The sequence below is a fragment of the Sciurus vulgaris genome (genome assembly GCF_902686455.1).
Source record: "Sciurus vulgaris genome assembly, chromosome: 3".
NCBI lineage: Eukaryota > Metazoa > Chordata > Mammalia > Rodentia > Sciuridae > Sciurus > Sciurus vulgaris.
The window spans coordinates 26,133,637-26,154,336 of NC_136463.1; the positions used below are offsets into that span (position 1 = coordinate 26,133,637).

General features: G+C 44.2%; 1 protein-coding gene and 1 long non-coding RNA gene across 4 annotated transcripts; one reads left to right on the forward strand and one right to left on the reverse strand.

Annotated features, from left to right (window-relative positions):
* The first annotated feature begins 1,021 nt into the window (after positions 1 to 1,021).
* UBE2Z (ubiquitin conjugating enzyme E2 Z) lies at positions 1,022 to 19,794 on the forward strand. 3 transcript variants are annotated; one of them, XM_079134308.1, is made up of 8 exons: positions 1,022 to 1,468; positions 3,427 to 3,499; positions 5,848 to 6,035; positions 8,394 to 8,505; positions 14,207 to 14,319; positions 15,168 to 15,258; positions 15,348 to 15,453; positions 17,810 to 17,950. In XM_079134308.1, exons 1-7 carry the CDS (start codon positions 1,146 to 1,148, stop codon positions 15,438 to 15,440), a joined length of 993 nt encoding a protein of 330 aa, XP_078990434.1. In that variant the 5' UTR covers positions 1,022 to 1,145; the 3' UTR covers positions 15,441 to 15,453; positions 17,810 to 17,950. The 3 variants fall into 3 exon arrangements, with proteins under 3 accessions (XP_078990434.1, XP_078990435.1, XP_078990433.1); XM_079134309.1 differs by lacking the exon at positions 17,810 to 17,950 and adding an exon at positions 17,476 to 17,799; XM_079134307.1 differs by lacking the exon at positions 15,348 to 15,453 and having other exon boundaries at positions 1,025 to 1,468; positions 17,810 to 19,794.
* On the reverse strand, positions 4,520 to 14,117 carry LOC306657874. Its single transcript, XR_013762907.1, has 2 exons — positions 10,976 to 14,117; positions 4,520 to 4,967 (listed from the first exon to the last, which is right to left on the reverse strand). It is a non-coding gene; the product is annotated as an uncharacterized lncRNA (long non-coding RNA).
* Positions 19,795 to 20,700: the final 906 nt, after the last annotated feature.

A 20,700-nucleotide genomic window follows, 5' to 3' on the forward strand; every position in this document is an offset into this window, starting at 1 on the left:
TTCTGGTCCACAGTCCATTACTGGAAATTCACAATACTCTGAAAACCAGATCTAAAAAGAAAAAAATTGGCGGCAAAATGTAATCTAAAGTGAAGCTATTCGTCTTAGTCTGATATTCATATATGTACCCAAATTAGTATGACCATTCCTACAGTTTGCTGCAGAATATCAGTATATTGATTACTGGGTGCTGCCCCACGCCTGCTGAGTATCTCACTCTAAATTCTGAAACACATCTGGCACTACTGGTTTCCAGACATTATAATATATATGTATGTATGTATGTGTATATATAATTTTTTTTTAAGGCCTGTTTTTCTTAGTCCGCAGATTATTTTTCACTTTACAGCTCTCTGGAAAGTCCTAAAGAATCCTCGCAGGATTTATTCAGTTCTTGATTCCTGTAGATTAAAGGATTTCTGGGAAGAAAAGAACTGAATTTAGGAGTCAGGCCTAATTTTCTTCCCTTTGACCAAGCTCTCTAGATCTGCTTCATTATTCCTAGGGCAATGCCTAGTAACAGTGTCTGGCCTTTAGTAGATCCTCATAAATATGTTGAATAAACTGAAACGAGGTGGCTTTTCATCCGCAGGTTCTGCTCCAGGCAGGGGGCAACGGTAGCCTGCCCTTGGTAGACGACCGTGCAGGCAGGAAGGATCAATCACAGAGCTTTTCGGACTGAATGGGCGCACAGCGAGCCGACTCCTCCACTCTTGAGTCCTGTAGAACAGGATCCCCAGTCCTACCCTTAGGACACGTCTGAGGTCGCACTCGTTAAGGAAGGATACGGCTCTCCCCATCCTCCCCTTTTAACTTTCTTCTCCCCTTTCAACACTCGAAAATGAAACATTCCACGAAGCTAGACTCGCAGCTTCTCCCGCACAGCACTATAACAGCGCGGGCCCAGAACCCTCTTGGCCCCGCTACTTCCCCCTCCCCCCGCCCTGGAGGACCGTGGGTGGACGCTCTTGCAGAGCGCCTCTCTCTGGTCGGGGCGGAGGTGGGCGGAGCCAGCGCCGCCCAGGCTGTGGAAGCAGAGGGTGGGGACACTCTGGCCCGGCTCTCGGTGGTGCGGGAGCGGGCGGGAGCAGCGGCCGCTCTGGTCGGCGGACGTGCTGCCGAGCAGTCCCGGAAGCGAAGCAGCGATGGCGGAGAGTCCGACTGAAGAGGCGGCGACGGCGACGGCGGGTGCCGGAGCGGCGGGCCCCGGGGCAAGCGGCGTTGCTGGTGTGGTCGGCGTTAGCGGCAGCGGCGGCGGGTTCGGGCCGCCTTTCCTGCCGGATGTGTGGGCGGCGGCGGCGGCGGCGGGCGGGGCCGGGGGGCCGGGGAGCGGCCTGGCTCCGCTGCCCGGGCTCCCGCCCTCTGCCGCTGCCCACGGGGCTGCGCTGCTTAGCCACTGGGACCCCACGCTCAGCTCTGACTGGGACGGCGAACGAACCGCGCCGCAGTGTCTACTCCGAATCAAGCGGTGAGCCGGGGTTTTTCCTCCCCCAGCCCCGAGTTCCGGGGCTCGACCTTCCCCGCCCCCCACCCTTCCTCACTACAGTTCACCCCCGCGGCCCGGTTCCCAGCCCCAGCCTTGCCAGCCCAGTGCACCTGAATCCTAGTCACTTCTCCCCTTTTCCACCCCGCCTCCAGAGCCACAAGCCCTAAACCCCTCCTCGCGTGCCCAGGTCGACCCCGCCCCTCGGCAACCTCCGGTGAGCCCTCAGGCTCTGTTCCGGACACCCCCCCCCACACCCTTACCTCCCGCCCGAAACCCGACCCCTTCGCGCTACAGTAACACCCCCTCCCGCCCTCCGCGCCGCCCCTCTTCCCCCTTCCTCTCTTCACACTACCTAGGTGCAGCCCGCAGGCCCCACCCATCGGTCCCCCCTGGTCTCCTCTAGAGCTCGGTTTGTAACATACTGTTTGCTCTCCCCTGCCGCACACTCGAGCCAGCTTCGGTTTTACCCTCCGTTTTCTCAAATCCCCACCACATAGCCCCTTCCCTTGGTCTAAAGCGCTGCCCTCACTCATTCAGATCTTCCCTTTCTGGTATCCCAAAGCTGTCCACTCTCTCACCTGTTCCAGAAACTCAGGTTCCCTTACCCTCAGTGTCACTCTGGATTGTAATATCCCATTCAGAACCACCTTTTTTCTTGTATTCCCCCCACCCCCCGCCGGGGTCATGTGGTTAACTTTGTGAAGTGAATGTACTCAATTCAAATATAGGAACAAAGGCCTAAGTCCTTTCTGTACTTACTTGTTGGGTGACTGATCTCAGATCATATCATTTAATAGGTAATATGTTTTGCAAAAGTGTTCAGCATAGTACTTACCGAATAGGAAAAAGGTAATACTGGTTAGGTGCTATTAATACTAAAATCTGTTTCCTTGTGACCATACTGATCCTATGCCCCCCATCACAGAATCCTCATCTAGGTATTATCTCCCACTTTTCAAGTTACTTAATATGTCTCTCTACCTACTTTTCAAGGTTATGATGAAAATTAAACATTACAATGTGTGTAAAGTACCTGGCACAGTGCCTGACACAGGATGCCAACTTCATAGGGATTGCCACCTCTAACTTAAAACTCAGCACTCAACTCTTACATTCCTTCAGCCATTTCATTCCTAATACACCTTTGAGTTTAGCACATATTCTTTGGCTCTGTCACCTTTTTACACTTTTTATGCCCCTACCCACCCTGGCAAGTCCCTAGATATTTCCTCATATAGAATGTTTTTTTTTTCCTTCAACCTATTGCTCTCAACTGATCCATTACAGGAGGTATGACCTAGAAATTCTCTCATCTGTAGTAGTCATCATGTGTTTATCTTCCAGATGTGAGATTCTAACGATATCAGAGGGTCTCCCTCTCCCCAGCCTGAACAGATCGGTACCCTATTTGTCTTCTGGGCAAGAAGATCACTGATAATCTTGCTCCCTGTAGCTTACTTGTTCTTATAATTACCTTACCAATAAGGGGTCCTCTGTATGATTTATGAAGTTAGTTTTTTAGTGGAGTTAATTATGCCTTCCCAGTTACTAAAAATGATCTTCATTTTGCATTCAGCATAGTACCTGGGAATCTGGGAGGTGGAAAGTGAATGAGTTGCCATGTGGGAGGAAGTGAGAGTAAATGGGATGTGGCTCTTCCAGGGTGATATCTGATGCCATTGGGATCTCTGATTCCCCCCCACCCACCCACTCTTCCTACCCTCCCCCTAAGGAAACAATGCCCCTTTGATAATAATTTGCTTTCTGCCTGCCTAACAAGTACTGAAATTTCTCAGCCAACAAGGCAGTGCAAACATTTGTGGTACCTAGTACCACTTTCTCCAACCTGGGCCTCACTGAGGTGATAGCTGTCCTGCTCAAGGGATTCCCTTTCCCCTCTTCCCTCACTCCTTCCCCCACCTCCTCTTGGTGTTATACAGGGATATCATGTCCATTTATAAGGAGCCTCCTCCAGGAATGTTCGTTGTACCTGATACTGTTGACATGACTAAGGTATGTAACTTGCTGGGGGGGTTGGGGGTTACTGGGAAATGGGGCCCATGAAGTTGGAAGACCCTAAAAGAGATTATTCAGCTCACCCCTCTGGTTATAAATGAAGAAATTAAGACCCCAAGAAGATAAAATGACTTGCCCGAGGTTGAACAGTGAGGTAGAATAGAGCCTTGAGCAGGTGTCTGTTATCAAGATGCACATAAAAACTGGTTGGCTTGGAAAATCCCAGTTCATGTCTGTTGTCCCAGCTTAACTATTAATAGGCCACTCTTTCCCTCTCAAAAATGCTATAATCTGGCTGATAAATTATATGGTCACCCTATCCATTGTACTACACAGCTCTTTCCCAATCTGCCACTCTTGACTTTACCTGTGGTACTGTAAATCAGATCCAGGGAAAGTTGGGGATAGGGCCAGCTTGGCTGCAGCGTTTGTAGTTAAAGGGCCTTTTTTACGTACTTGTCCTTACTGGTTGTTATTGAATGTCCCTACCACCCAAAGACCATTCCTCTCTTGTCCTCCACACAGAGAACGCTTAGTACATAATGTCTAAAATTTTTCTGGCATAGATACCTGGGCTTCTCTGTCATTGAGTGCTCCAAACTTGGGAGTGAATTCTCATGTAAACTGATGTTGGGAAGAAATTAGATTCCCTATATCTAGTGTTAAGTAAAAACTCAGTTTCAAATTTCTTAAAGTAGAAATTTGCCTTTCTTGTTGGTATATTCTTTCTAATTTTGAATAGACTTCCCTTTAAATCATTTTTTTTTTTTTTTTTTTTTTCTTTTTATGTGATTGGGAATGTTTTTCCTGGGACATCTTGTCTCTGGTCAAATACTAGTGTACTAGTGTTAATATCCTGGTTCCCGGGGTTCAAGAATTGATGCTATGTTGAAACCAGTTGAGTTTGCTATTCCAAATGATTGGGAGCTAGAATATTACCCAAGGTGTTACCAGGGAAAGGTAGGGACTGCAGCTTGAGGCATGGGATTGATTGCAAGGTCCTTTTCCTCTTTGCTATTTGAATTCTGAGCAGACTTAAATGTTTAGGAACCTTTGAAATAGACATATAACTGAGTCAATTTAGGTTTTCCTCCATTTAAAAAGGAAAATCATGTTTAATAAAGGCTTGAGGAAAAGAGAATTTAGTGTTCTGTTTAATGCTGATTTTTTTATTTATTTATTTATTTATTTAGGGAAAGTTCTGGGAATGGTCTAATAGCTTGAGTGGAAAGCTGAGTTTTTTCCCATTTTTCTCAGCTGGATGCTGCCTGAATCACATCCTCCACAGTAGTTTTGATCCTCTGGAGGAAGCAAGTGGACACACTAGATATCATTGTAATCCTCAGGTCTACACTGGCACTGGCAGTGGTGCTGTGGCCTCCAATTCCTTTTGTCTTCCATTCAGCATATCTCCCCTTCACACAACATAAATGTGGGCTGGAGTTGCATCATATGCATATTTATCCTAGGCAAATGCAAACATACATACTCAGTAAAAATAGGTATGGGTATCTTAAAAATGCTAACATTACATTTTGCTTTAGTTTTTTTTTTTTTTTTAAGTTGTAGATGGATACAAGACCTTTATTTAATTTATTTTATTCTTATGTTGTCCTGAGGGTTGAACTCAGTCCCTCACACATTCGAGGCAAGTGCTGCACCACTGGGGTACAACCCCAGCCTAATGCTAACATTACATTTTACAGACCCATATTATATCTTACACACTGATGTTCTGTCCACTTGTTGTATGTAATACTGATAAGAGAGGTCCATAGAAAAACCAGTTTTGCTGGGCTTATTGGTACAAGCCTATAATCCCAATGGCTTGGGAATCTGAGGCAGGAGTATCATGAGTTCAAAGCCAGCCTCAGCAATGTCCTCTAAATAAAATAGAAAATAGGGCTGGGAATGTGGCTCAGTGGTTGAGTACCCCCTGAAATTAATCCCTGGTTCCCTCCCCCACCCCACCCCCCCCAAAAAAAAAAGGCCTGGGGATGTATGTGGCTCAATGGTTAAGCAACCCTAGGTTCAATCCCTGGTACCAAAAAAACAAAACCATGCTTGAAGGGAGAGATACTTGGGTGATTTTTAATAGATTCAGTTTTCACCTTGGGATTTACTTTAGAATATGACCACTGACTCAGATGCTACTCCACTGTAATGTGATTTTTTTAAAAAATGTCAATCCTTGTGTGAGTACAGGATGTTCATTTGGCATAGTGAGGATATGGAATGTGGATGCCAGACTGTGAACCCTGCTTCTGCCAGGGGTACAGGTGGAAACCAGGAGGGGTGGGGTCGGGCATCACCTCACAATTTTGAGATGGGGTTTTATTTTGCAGATTCATGCATTGATCACAGGCCCATTTGACACTCCTTATGAAGGGGGTTTCTTCCTGTTCGTGTTTCGGTGTCCGCCCGACTATCCCATCCACCCACCTCGGGTCAAACTGATGACAACGGGCAATAACACAGTGAGGTTTAACCCCAACTTCTACCGCAATGGGAAAGTCTGCTTGAGTATTCTAGGGTAAGAGGAGGACTTCTAAGTGGCCAAGTTGGTTTTTAGAAAACAATTACTGTAGGACACTCTATCAATTCTCCCTAGGGTGGTATATCATTGATATTATGCTAGATGCAAAGGAGGGAAGTTAAATTATTACATACAAGGGATGTCTTATGAAATGGTTCTCAGAGCATGGTCCCTGAGCCATGGCAGCAGCATCTGGAGATTCAGGGGATCCACCCTAGATCTACTCTATCAGGAACTTTAGAGTGGGTCCAGCAGTCTGTGTCGCATCCTCTAGTTTGAGAAACACTCCCTTAGGAGACTAGGGCCTTCTGTCCCAAACAGTTGAGAAAGGCTGCACATCTGAGCCATTCAGTGTTGTGGATATCTTATTTGAGTCTCTCAATGAGTGACTTTGGAGGCGGCAACAGTGGTGGTGATGGTGATAATGGTTGTAATTTAACAATTGAAAATGGCCAATGTTGAAAATCCTGTCATAAATATGAAACAAAACTATATCTTCCTGGGTGCTATGGAGATTTTACTTCATGGAGTTTTCCATTCATTCCATTTTATTGTCTTTGTGAGTTAAGACCTCTGAATGAAAATATTTTCTAGCATATTGTGGATTAATCTTTTTGTTGTGGTCTGAACTTCTCTGGGGTGGAGAACAAATATAGGCTGAAGGTTGGGAAAGTTGTCTAAACTGGTGATCCTGTTTCTTTATTCTTTTCAAGACATTTCCAGGTTGTGTGGAGTTTGAAAGGCAGCATACTAAAGATATGATTCATTTTCTAGATAGAACTTTATATCATATATGGGGTTATGTTCTGCTGTGATTGTGGCAGTAAGGCAGTTCTTAAAGGATGTTCCTTAAAGAAATTTTTCATCTTATTAGAGTACATAATTGTCTGCACTGGTGGGGTGGTTGTGTGTGTGTCTCTGTATCTCCCCCATGATGGAAAGGAAATGTAGTAATGGCTTCTGTATGAAGTTTTGTTCATGAAAGTGTGTTTGTAATAGATTCTCCCTCATTAGGCCAATATGAAGCTCCTTGGGCAAATACCAGCTCACAAAAGAAACAGGGAAAGTAAGGTGGTGATGTGAAATCAGCAGAAGTGTGTTTGTATGAAAAAAGAGAAGTTACCCAGAAATTGAAATTTTGCCAAGCCAGACATGGTGGCACACGCGTATAATTCCAGAGCCTTGGGAGGCAGAGGCTGAGGCTGAGGCTGGAGGAGCATGAGTTCAAGGCCAGCCTTGGCAACTTACACCCTGTTTTCAAAAGTGTTTAAAAAATTGAAAGGTCTGGGGGTATAGTTCAGTGTTAGAGCACTGCTGGGGTCAACCCCCTTTACTTAAAAAATAAAGAAGAAGAGAAAGAATGACAGTCAATATCCCCACATGTTCTTAATTGACTAAGAACATTATCATTATCAGCCTCATTGCTTCCCTCCCTGCCTAGAAAAAAATACTAGGCTACCCACACACAACAAGGAGTGAGAATTAACCCTAATGATTTGAATTTCCAAAATGTAAAGTCATGGATGGCAGGGGTAGAGGGTGAGCAGATCTAAGAGAGCAGTTTGGAGGCACTTCAAAGCAGCCGCCGATGAAGTTACTATTGCTTGTCACTAACTTAGGCCTTTTCTTGAGTGTAGCAGAGAAAGGACCGTGGCCAGTTAACTTGAACAAGCCAGTTCTGATTGAGGTTTTGTTCAGCTTTCAGCTCCAGTGCCATCTTGTCAATAAAGCTAAAATTAAATGTTATTAACTGACTTCTTCATACTTGATTAGGTTTATAAAAGGAGCAGTTTTGGTGTTTATCTTCATGTTTCAAGTTGTTTTCCGTATATACTTCCTTTCTCTTCCTCCTTTGGCAGTCTCATGTGGTCTTCTGAACACTCATTGAGGGTTTGATACAGAACTGGATCATCAGTCCTACCAAATGGCCTCTAACCAGATGGTTTTAGTCACCTGTGTGCTTCTGTACTCAACTACTTTCCCCTCACTGACTCTGTCACTACCTGTAAATAAATAAATAAGCTCTTTGTGGCCCACAGAGGTTAACATTTAGACAACCTTTAGTGTTATTTTCTTAACTTCTTTCATTTTGATATGGTAACTTTCCCTGGCTACTGTTTCCTTTCTAGCCCAAAGTTACCTTGCTTGCTTTTCAGTTCTCTTCTGTCCCACTTGAAATAAGGATTAGACAGTTTACTGATTTTTGGTGAATGAGGTTGAGACAGAGGCTAGGAATTTCCAGAGTATTAACAGTGAAACAGAAACTTATGGTAAGTCAGTTTACCATGGTACTGCTGCTGTCCTGTGCTCCCTGGTTATTTTCTGCCTTACCCTTTTCCTCTGCTGTGTTTGCAGTACATGGACTGGCCCTGCCTGGAGCCCAGCCCAGAGCATCTCTTCTGTACTCATCTCTATCCAATCCCTGATGACTGAGAACCCCTACCACAATGAACCTGGCTTTGAACAGGTAAGACTAGGTGTGCTCAACTCTGAGGTGTGCTATATTGGGTGCTTTAAGAGAGCTGAGAAGCCAGGCATAGTGGAACACACCTGTAATCCCATCTGAAACCAGCCTGGGCAACTTGGTGAGACTTGTCTAAAAATAAAACTGTAGCCAGGCATGGGGGAGCATGCCTATAATCCTACTAGGGAGTCTGAGGCAAGAGGATCAGAAGTTCGAGTCCAGCCTCAGCAATTTAGTGAGACCCTGTCTCAAAATTATAAGTAAAAAAAGTCGGGACTGGTGTTGTGGCTTAGTGGTAGAGCATTTGCCTGGCATGTGTGAGGTTCTGGGTTTGATCCTCAGCACCACATATAGTTGTTCATCAACAACTAAAAAATATATATATTTAAAGAAAAAAAAGTCTTTAAAAAATAAAAATAACAAAGTCTGACGATAAATCTCAGTGATTAAGCACCTGTGGGTCTCCAGTACCTAAAAATGTAAAAGACTGGGAATATAGCTCAATGGCAGAGCACTTGTCTAGCATGCACAAGGTCCAGGGTTTAATCCCTAGTGCCACAAAAAATAAGATTTGAAAAATCTGTTTTGAGTCTTCTTACCTGCTGTGACCCTATGCATTGTGCTTATGGTAGGAGTAAGAGGGAGCTAACATGTATGTTCCTTAGTAATGCCTTATTTCATTTGAAGAATTACAGTGGTACTGTTAAGTATTTGACTTGTATTAGTCTACAGTGGAAGTCAGCGGAGTCATTTGGAATTCATTCTTCCTTTCTTTTTTTCTTTTTTAAGTTAAAAATTCCTTAATTTTTTATTCCTGGTACCACTACCACAATTTAAAGAGCAATATACCTGATGCTCTGTAAAAGAAAAAGAAAAGACCACAACAGATAAAAGACCTCAGGAATGTACATCTAATTGACACTACATTGTATTAACCAATAGCTGCACTTTTTGCAAACTGTGGCTAAGACAGTCCTGAACAAGAAGGGTTTCCTGTTTAAGCTGCAGTAAATTTTCTGACTATGGATCATCATTCCTTCTATGCTAGATTTTTTACAATTCCTCTAAAGCATTTGGGGCGACTGTCTCAAAGTAACCTGCAGCTTTCCTGATAACTCCTTGCTTACTCTCCTACTAAGAACTACTATAGCCCTTTTTCTGCTGGTTTTTAAAATTTCTGTTTACCATATCTACCACTTCCACCACCAGATCCATAACCTCCACCTTAGGGACTGCCAGAGCTTCTTCCACCAAACTGTTCCTGCCATATTGATTGCTGTTGTCCACTATAAATTTCCAAAATCATTATAGTTCCCACCATCACCAGTTACACACCACCAAAATTCCTGCATCCTTCAGTGTAACCATCATATTCCTCCTCCACTAACCAACGGTCCACCACCACCAGTAAGCCTCCTCTACTGACATATAACCAGGACCACTGTCATACGTTAGCGACCAGCCACCTCCAAATCCATTATATCCACTATTCACCTTTTCACCTAACTACTACCTCTGGCTGCCACCACCTGTACCACCATAGCGCTCCTCTATCCACCAAAGTTGTTGCAACGCAAGGGCCAAAGTTACCTCCAACAGTCCAAGTCTTCTGCTCCATGACCCATAAAGTTGCTAAATCCACCTCCATTGACCACTTGTGCCCTCTGTTATTGTAGAAAGGGGCCTTTTTTACTTCATAATTAATGCCAATTAATAGTGTGGTATTTCAGGGCTGGGGAGATAGCTCAGTTGGTAGCATGCTTGCCTTGCATGCACAAGGCCCTGGGTTCGATCCTCAGCACCGCAAAAAAAAAAAAAAATAGTGTGGTATTTCTGAGCAACAGTTTTTGTTCAACTGTCATGATCATCAAGTTACAAAAGCAAATCCTCTTTTTCCCACTCTGCCTGTCTTCCATAACTTCTGTGGTTTTAGTCTTGCCATACTTTTCAAAGTAATCTTTCAGATTATATTCTTCTGTATCTTCTTTAATACCACCAAAAAATTTTTCTTCACTGTTAGATGAGCACCAGGCTTTATAGAATCCTCTCTAGAAACAGCTCTCTTTGGTTCCACTACACGCCCATCAGCTTTGTGTGTTCAAGCACACATTGCTGTGTCCACCTCTTCAACTCAAGAGTAACTCAAAACCAAAGCCCCTGGAACATTTTGTTTGGGGGTCTTATTACCACACAATCTGCATGCCCCATTTCTCAAAATGTTCTCTTAAACTATCATCTATAGTTTCAAAGCTCAGAGCACCAATAAACAGCTTCCTAACTGCTCTGGTTCCTTTGGATCTTGCCCCCCGCCCTCCGGCTGCCACTGCCCCCCCCCAACAGGGATGACTAGAATTGGGCTGAAGTGACCATTTACCTCTATTTTAAGACCAGAGTCCAACTTGAGTTCAATATCTGAAATTAATTCTGAGTCTACTTTTGGGGGTTGTTGAAGCCAGTGGATTAGTAAGTATACCTATATTCTGCAGCATCTCCATAAGGTGCTCCTGAGTGACTACTGCCCAGCCAGCTGTTCTTCTGGAGTTTTGAAGTACTGTTACCTGTGGGGCCAAAAGAGGTAGTCGTTAGTTAAGACACGAAATTGAGTCAGCACTGTTAGAGAAGACAGAAAACACATTTTCCAAGGATGTGGTGTTTGCTAGACACTGCCAAGGTTTTATATATGATTTCTTGTTTAATACCTTCTGTTTTTTTGTTGTGTCATTTGTGTGTGTTGAGTTAGTGTGTGTACATATACATGCGTTTTTGGTGCTGGGGATCTAACCCAGGGCCTTGTGCATTTTAGGCAAGTAATTGTTTAAATTTCATGGAGGCGTGTATTGTTTCTATTTCCAAGTGAAGTTATAGTGGTTCCAAGTGAAGTTATAGAGGTTATTTAACTTTCACAAGGACACGAATCAGTGTAGGACTCAAAATTTACACGGGAGCCCAAGTTCTATTTCTTTTTAATTACTCAAACACAGGAAAAAAGTTCCAGTGATGTTCTTAGAAGAAAATAATTCCATTTCAGTGATTAAAATTGGTGGTTTTTTTTCTTAACTGTTATTGGTGCTGAAGATCAAACCCAGATCTTTGCATTTGTAGCATGTCCTCTACCACTGAGCTATATGCCCAGCCATTAAAACAGAGATAACAGAGACCTGAACAAAAGGGAATGAATTCCCTTTAAGAATGAACAAAAATTATTCCCTAAACCATCCTTTCCAGTGTATCTGACTTCAGGAGTACATAGTAATAGAAGTGAACCTCATTGGCTAACCGAGGCACAGATTTGGGGGTTTTTCCTTGTTTGAAAATTGAAATATCTCTCTTTCTCTTTTCTCAAGACAGGGTCTTACTGTGTTGCCCAGGCTATCCTCAAACTCTTGGGCTCAAGTGATCCTTTTGCCCCAACCTCTTAAATATCTGGGACTATAGGCACATGGTCACTGTGTCTGCTGTGACTTTTTAGTACTCACAAACATTTTGGGGTCATATCACCCATAGTATCTTAGTGGGTTCTTCAGAGTTCCCTAAGGAAAAACCACTCTTCCATTTATTAAGTAGTTAGGTCTTAAGCAATTAAGTCCAAACAACTTGCTTCTTTCTTAAATAACTGTTAATTGTTTAGTAGGATGTATGTACCTATTATGCACCGCACAGCTTTTAAAATCTTAGAATTAGGGCTGGGATTGTGGCTCAGTGATAGAGCCACTTACCTAGCATGCTTGAGGCACTGGGTTCAATCCTCAGCACCACATACAAAAATCAAATCAAATAGAATTATTTAAAAGATGTTTTAAAAATAGATAAAAACCAAGAATTCATTCTTTAAACATTTTGGAATCAAATTGGACCTCATATTCCCATTTCCTGTCCCCTGCTATGTTCACATGGTATTTGCTTTTTCTCAAAGCAGTGGCTGAAAATCCAGTTTCACAAAGATAAATTGTCAGGGCTGGCCAGGCATAGTGGTACATACCTATAACCCCAGCAACTCAAAAGGAGGAACTCAGGTTCAAGGTCAGCCTTGGTAACTGTGAGACCACGTTAAGGGTGGGGATGTAGTTCAGTTGTAGAGTATACCTATTACTAAACAAACAGTAAATAAAAACTCAACTGCCTACCTTAAGCTAGTACTGCACATGGTTTTTGATAGGTGTTGAATACTGTAGTTATGTTTTTTCAGGAGTGGGTACTAGGGGTTGAACTCAGGCACTCAACCACTGAGCCACATCCCCAACCCTGTTTTGCATTTTATTTAGAGACAGACACTCAGTGATTTGCTTAGTGCCTCAGCCTCCCAAGCCACTGGGATTACAGGCATGTGCCACTAGGCCTGGCTATTGTGTTTATCTTTAGAAGTTTAAAATATCTTTCTATGCCCCTGTGATTTCACAGTAGAGCAGTTTAGAAACCATGATAGTAGGCTGAAGGTTTATGTCACTTTCCTGGTCATCATATGTTATCAGAGGCCTACACTCTATAAATGACTAGGGAAGTGGGAGGGAGAAGTCTTAAAAAGCAAAGAGCCGGGTACAGTGGTACATGCCTATAATCCCAGCAGCTCAGGAGGCTGAGGCAGAAGGATCACAAATTCAAAGCCAGCCTCAGCAACTTAATGAGGCCCTAGGTATCTTAGCGAGATTCTGAATAAAAAGGGCTAAGGATGTGGCTCAGTGGTTGAGCGCCCCTGGGTTCAATCCCTGGTACCAAAAAAAATAAAGGAAAAAAGACCCTGCTCCCTTTCATTCACACTTGCACATTCATAGGAGCTTTGTAGGCCAAATTTGGAGTTTTTCAAAATCTCAGTTCTATTCCTGATAGATTTATTATAATAGTATTCAATGATGGTAGAACCCTACAGACATGGAAAGGAGTTAATCAGAAGTATCCTTCACTGATTGATCCCTAAAGGTTTTCCACACCAAGACTCCTAATGTCATTTGTACCTTTCTGTCCCACCATTATTTCATTTCTATTATTTGTTTGTTTGTTTGGTATCAGGGATTGAACCCATGAACCCAAGGGTACTGAACCACATCCCCTAGCCATATTTTTAATTTTGAGACAGGGTCTAAGTTGCATAGAGCCTTGCTGAATTGCTGAGACTGACTTCAAATCTACTTCAGATTCCCAAGCTGCTGGGATTATACCATGCCTGGCTTTGGTGAGCAGGACATAGGAAATTTGTTTGTTCTTGTTGTTTTGGTGGTGTACTGAGGATTCAACTCAGGAGTTTAAACATGCTAGGCAAGTGCTCTATCACTGAGTCATATCCCCATCAATCACTGATACTCTACATGTGGTTATTTCCCACTTAATTATTTCCTGATGGCCCTTTGGTTTGGGTTCAGGAACTTTAGATAGATCTAGTTTGCTGATTATAGGATCTAGTTTTTTGTATCAGGATGGATGTTGGTACATATGGGGGAGGTAAGTGGTCTCAAAGGGTTAAGCCAGGCACTGTGGTGCACACCTATAATCCCTGCAACTTGGGAGGTTGAATCAGGAGGATCACAAGATTGAGGCTGGTCTTGGAAACATACTGAGACCCTTCCTCAAAAGTAAAAAAGCAACCAGGCGTGGTAGTGCACGCCTGTTATCCCAGCATCTTGGGAGGCTACCTTTATGACTCCTGAAGTCTCATTGACTTCTCTATGCCTAAATTTTGTATTTGGTTACTATGGCACTTGTCAAATTACAGGAGAGACATCCAGGAGACAGCAAAAACTACAACGAATGTATCCGGCACGAGACCATCAGAGTTGCGGTCTGTGACATGATGGAAGGAAAGTGTCCCTGCCCTGAACCCCTAAGGTATGTGTCAAGAAGACCTACTGAGTGTTAGATGGTTTGTACATTTGAGGATCATTGGGCAGAGTCCATTGTCGAGAGAAAAAGGAAGACAAAATGTGGCTCATGTTTTTAAATACCAATTGGTTAGAGGTTACTCATGAGAAAGTTCAGAGTTTCTCAGTTCTTGGAGATTTCCAGGTTGGTAGAAAAGGTAGTCCATGTCCTCAGAGAGCCCCATTTTAATGAAAGCTTGAACATACTAACTGTTCTACAAGCTAGTGAGGTACGGTTGTAGAACACTTCATAATAAAGCTGTTTCTTTGTGTTCAAGTTCATTTCTAAGTGCTCGAACTGGACAAAGTCAGAGTTAATTAAACTTTTAGGAGGATTTTGAGTAAGGTTTGGGATTAGTTATGGCCTATGGAAACAGTAGAGATTGAAAATGTAACAAGTTGAAATTCCATTGTGAGTATTACTCAGAGTAATACTCTGTATTATCTGAGGCATAAGGGAAATCAGCCTTGGCAGTCACCTGTTCCTTTCCCATTTTCCATTTAAAGATCTGTGTGGGAAACCAAATCCAGTCTTGGGAATTCTAGCTATTTAATTTGGTATTAAGATTAGGAGGTGAGCCAGGTGTGAGGGTGCACACCTGAAATCACAGCAGCTTGGGAGGCTGGGGTCACAAGTGCAAAGCCAGCCTAAGCAAGTTGGCAAGGCCCTGAGTAATTTAGCAACACCTTGTCTCAGAAAAGGATGTAGCTCAGAGGTTAAACACCCCTGGGTTCAATCCCTGGTACTCAAAAAAAGATTAGACTACAAAAGGGACCTGAACCTCAAGGTTTCTAACCTCTCTTCTTGTTTTCTAGAGGGGTGATGGAGAAGTCCTTCCTGGAGTATTATGACTTCTATGAGGTGGCCTGCAAAGATCGCCTTCACCTTCAAGGCCAGACTATGCAGGTAAAACAGCCTTTGCTGCTAATTCTAGAAGCCCCACAGCAGACCATGGACACCCCTCTCCCCAAAGGTGACATTCACTTCTCTCGTAGAATGTCACAGCTAAAAGGAACCTGTGTCATTTGAGGAACCTTGGCCCAGAGAGGAGACTGATTTGCTTAAAGTCATGTGGAGTTGTTTCCTAGTTCCTGGCATAAAGTAGGTACTCAGGGTAGGATCTTCATTGCCCTACCTTCTTGGTCAATAGACTTTTCAACCCAAGAACATTTAACCCTCTCAGAACTTAGGGATGATAAAAATCATTATTGGCATTTTATCCCAATCCCTAAAGGGATCACAGAGAAAGTTGACTTACAGAAATAGTGACTGTGCAGTGTCATATACTGAGGTTCCTGTTCCAAAGATGGTAGCCAGTTGTTCATTCTTTGCCCTTCTGGGGAAATGTGCTCTTACTTCCAATAAGAATGCAGATTCACTCTTATTTTAATAAAGAGATTCTTTTTGATCAAATTGTAGGTGGACTCACCTGGTTATTAAGAGGTGCTGTCCTGGAGGAGCATTTCTTGTGTCTTTGCATCATTCACTAGTAGTCTTGCTTAGACATGATGACTTGAGTAACTAAGATCTCCTAGGCTTTCCCCAGCTCTTGTGCTGTTTCTACCCACTGAGACCAACAACATTAGAAGTAGATGTCTTGTTTCCTTTGGGGCTGCTGCTGAGATTGTAGCTTCCCTATTCTGCTTTCAAGGACTTCCCACTCACCTGCCTTACCTAAGTGCAAAGGACAAAGCAGGTTCAGAGTTAACAAATTTCTTGAACTCCCTCTTTTATTTTTGTGGTACCGGAGATTGAATCTAGGGCCTTGTGCATGCAAGGCAAGTGCTCTACCAACTGAGCTATATCCCCAGCCCTCTTGAACCCTTTTTGAGAATATACTACGATATACTGCCATGTCTGCCCTAGTTTGTTCCCCAGTAGGAGTTCTCATTGCTGGTGTCCAGCAACATTACCAACATTCAGTCTCGGAAGGAAGAACACCTTTTTTTTTTGTGGTGGTGCTGGGGATTGAACCCAGGGCCTTGTGCATGCCAGGCAAGCACTCTACCAACTGAGCTATATCCCCAGCCTGAGAAACAACTCTTGATGAAGAATGGGATAGGAGGGGCTCCATCTGGAGAGGAAAGGAATGGGGGGAAATGGAACCAAAGACAAAAGAAGGAAGATATGGAGCGTAAGAGTGGAACTTTGCCTCTAAGGAATATAACCTTCACAAGTGTAAAGGTGGGCTATAGTCATAGTGACTGTAACTATCACCCAATGATACCTTGCTAGTGAGGGTAATGTATAGGACAGAAATGTGGGAACAGGACCCTGGGGTATGGCTCAGTGGTAGAACACGGGTAATATGTGTGAAGCTCGGTGTTCATCCCTAGTACCACCAAAAAAAAAAAAAAAAAGTGGAAGGCATTTTTGTGAGAGGAGGGAAAATATAAATTATGTGAACTTTTTGTGACTACCAAGGAAAGATCAGTACTTGTTTGAACTCTGGCCGTACTACTTTGCTGCCAAAGTCACTATATAGCATTTTAAATTTTTGTGTCCGTGTGTGTGTGTGTGTGTGTGTGTGTGTGTGTGTACACATACACATTTATGTCCTTTGTCCCAAGCATATTCATTTTTGAGACTTTGAGGACAGATAAACCTTTCTGTGAAGTGTTTAGAGATCTTTGATCTAGTATGACAAGGACTAGGTGGCCCTGGAGTGATGCCCAGGAACCTGGACAAGAATGTACTGATGAGTCTCTGGGGAAGAGTACCTGTGTTTATCTGGAAGTCAGAACTATTGAATTCTAGACTTGCCTGTGACCTTAGAAAAGAAAGATGTCCTTTTTTTTTTTTAAACTAGGGATTGAACTCACAGACATATTTTCTCACTGAGCACACACACCTAGGGATGCTTGACCACTGACTACAGCCCCAGCACCAGACCTTTTTATTTTGAGACAGGGTCTAAATTGTTAAGACTGGTCTTGAACTTGATCCTCCTGTCTCAGCCTCCAGGGATTATAGGCATGCTCGCCACTGTGCCTACCAGAGAGTGTCTTTTTTTGACTATAGGGAATGAAAGACAGTTGCACCCACTTTGGCATTTAGAAGTTGGTTGAAAACACGGGCACACTTAATGATTTACAGTTCTGGTCTTGGATTTCTCTTCCCTAGCTATCTAATTCCAGAAGCCCCATAGAAGACTGTGTAAGATCCCCCCCACAAGAGTGACAGCCACATCTCATAGAATGTCTCCCATGCTTCCTTCTGCATATTGACTTTCAAGGAATGCAAACATATTTTAATGTCAGCCCAAGTGACATCTGTCTGGGGTAATAAACATGCCATACCATTTGGGACTGTTTGGGTCTCCCTGTGTTGCACTGTGCCCTCCTCTATTCCCATGACTCAGAAGATGAGCTTGCATTTCACATGGGCCCAAAGCTGTTCTCCACGCTAAGCCACCCAGACTTGAATCTTCCATCCCCCTGTCTCCTTTCCCCCACAGGACCCTTTTGGAGAGAAGCGGGGCCACTTTGACTACCAGTCCCTCTTGATGCGCCTGGGACTGATTCGTCAGAAAGTGCTGGAGAGGCTCCATAATGAGAACGCCGAAATGGACTCTGATAGCAGCTCGTCTGGGACAGAGACAGATCTGCATGGGAGCCTGAGGGTTTAGACCCTGCTCCCTTCTCCCCTCCCCCCACTTGAGTCCCAGCAGAGCCCCTTCCCCCCACCCCAGGGATGGAGAGGCACTGTGTATCTCCCTCCACACGTGACGTCATTCTGCAAGATGGCAAGAAGCAAACAAGCTTGGATCCCAGGGTGTGGGAGTGGGGGGCTATTGCGATCTGACCTCCTTGGCGCTGGAGCACCTGGGGCTGTGTTCATCCTGGATCAGGGCCAAGGTACCTTTACAGGATCACCTAGAACAAGGGCCTCTGGCAAAACAAAACAACCAACACACCTCTCTGCAGGGCCAGCTCCTTAGAGTTAAAAGACAGAAATTGCAGTTCTAAGAGGGAATGTGCCCAAATGGTTTATGGGGGTATCTGGAAGGAAGCTTTGGGGTAGGGGGCTGTTTGTGACACTTACGCAGTCTGGGTGGTTGTCTGTGTCTGTCTTTAGTCTTAAAGCAGGGCTTCCCATTGCCCTTTTCCTCCCTGCACCCCCCATTATTTCCCATGGGCCAGCATAATTTTGTTTTTTCCTAATTTATAGTCACTGTTCTAGACAGACCAAAGAGAAGGAACAGTGGTGGAGTCTAGGCTGCTGATCAGTAAGCTTTACCTAGCACCTGAGCACCTTTCTCCCCTACCCCTCATTCCCTTGCCCTTTTAGGTTTCAGACAGAACGTAAACAGGACCAGGACTGAACCAGGTCTTGGTGAAGCCTGCACAGGCACCATGAGAAGCCGGAAGTACTGTGTGTTCCCGAAATCACTGATTTGAAAAGTTCCCAACACAGGCAGCTGCAGTGTGTATGGGATTAGAGCCACTACATAGAATAGTCTTAAAGATTTTCTTTAGTACTAGTCACAATGAGGATATTTTCTCTTGGGGGTGGGGTCAGTAGGGGAGACTGATGCTTGTCCTTATTGTATTTTGTTTGGTTGACCTTGTGTATTTTTATCCCAGCCTGTAGTCCCCTACCTCACTTCAACCCCCAGGGATTTGGGGGGAGCCGGAGTAGCCAATGGCAGAAGGGGATCTGGGCTGGGACTCTGGAGGCTCCTTCCCTTCTCTCCCCGCCCCCTCCCAGCTGCTCTTTGTCACTGGCTCCATGGGTGTTTGCCTGGTGTGTTGCTTCTCTATTTGTATTTAGCTGCAGTGATCCTTTTAACTGGTTGGCTCAGAAAAGTGTTTTAGGCGCCCTATAATACTGGGCATCAAGGGAATTCATCCTTCCCCCTTTTTGCTGTGTTCTCCCCCTACTTCCAGATTCTTGCTGTTATGGCCCCTCATGGAGTGTTGGTGATCCATGTGACACAGGGCCCAGTCAGTATCCAGCCATGGGCAGAAGAGGATAAAGTGTACCTGCCCTGCCCACTGCTTTTAAGGTCTCTGCCTTATGGATCATGGGACTCCCCTGGGGGGAGTCATGGGCGAGGGGAACAGGGCACAATGGAGAACATCCTACTTAGAAGGGCAGGAAGCAGAGGAACTGGGGAGGGAGTGGTACACTTGGGGAACAGAAGTTTTATCTTGGCTATCTGAATGCTAGGTCTCTTCACATGGAGACTGAAAAAGGGACCCTGCTTCCAATGTCCTTCCATTTCCAGAGCTAGCCCAGGGCTGAGAAGAATGCCTTTGGTCTGTGGGTCCAGTGTTGTCTGTCATCCATCTAATTGTTCCCACTTTGAAGTGACAATCTTCTCCTTGGCCCTGCCATGGGGCAGAGCATGTCTGGCATAGCAGCCTGACTTTTACGCCCTACATCTTGAGTTGAGAAATATATGCACAGGAGTCGAAAGAGATGTCTTTATATCTGACTGTACATAATGAAGTTTTTTTTGTTTTTTTTTTTTCTTCTTTTTTTTTTTTTTTTTTTTTTTTTTTTTTTTGTGCAATAAAGTTTGTTTGGCAGAAGGAGGAAGCGCCTATGGGGATGGGTGGGGGTTTCTGCAAAGGAAGAATGGGATCATCTCAACCACCATGCTCACCTGGGCCTGGATCTGTTAGGAGAGGATATGCTCAGTGAACTGTCTGGAAGCTGAAGACACGGTGACATGGTGGAGGCAGGACTATGGTGATTAGTTCTCTACCTGTTAGGAAAGGAGGGGCTTTTAGAGGGTGGCTGTGGCTCTGGTGGTCAGTGAGGCAGACCAGTTTGGCCTCTGACTTCCAGAAGTTTTGAGAAGTGAGCAGTGCTCTGTAACAGGCAGAAAGTAATGATGGACCCATGCTACTGCTGGTAAGAGGATGTCAGCATGGAGAAACCACTGGGATTTTTAGTTTTCATAATACTAAATGAGCACTTCTGAAGAATGAGGACTCAGAGCTATAAAGTCTGGCCTTGTCCCTCACCATCCTTGTTATAGCAGTCTTGCTTCCTGGGGCACAGGCTTTTCCTCTTGGCTGGCCACGTGTGTAGAAGGCATTGTACACGCATTATGTTCTGCCTGCCTGTACTGTGCAAAGCAGTGATTACAGGGAAGCGTGGGCTCTGGTAATAGACCTAGCTCTTTCTTTGGTGCTGCTTAAGCTGGTAGCCTCTGTCTGGTAAATTACTTGATTTGTCATCTGTGAAGTTAAGGATACCTATTTTATTAATGCAAGGATTAAAGATCTATATATAAAACAGGCACAGGGTAGGTGTTCAATAAAATTTCTACCATTGAGTTTAGAGGGACCTGGTATTCGGTCTAGAGGGAGAGCTAGCAGGGAATTTGAGGACCAA

Excerpts from the sequence above, each read along its gene's own strand:
- UBE2Z (XM_079134307.1), top strand. The coding sequence starts at position 1,146 with ATGGCGGAGAGTCCGACTGAAGAGGCGGCGACGGCGACGGCGGGTGCC. Across the intron at positions 1,469-3,426 it reads TGTCTACTCCGAATCAAGCG|GGATATCATGTCCATTTATA; the intron begins GTGAGCCGGGGT and ends GGTGTTATACAG. Across the intron at positions 8,506-14,206 it reads ATGAACCTGGCTTTGAACAG|GAGAGACATCCAGGAGACAG; the intron begins GTAAGACTAGGT and ends GTCAAATTACAG.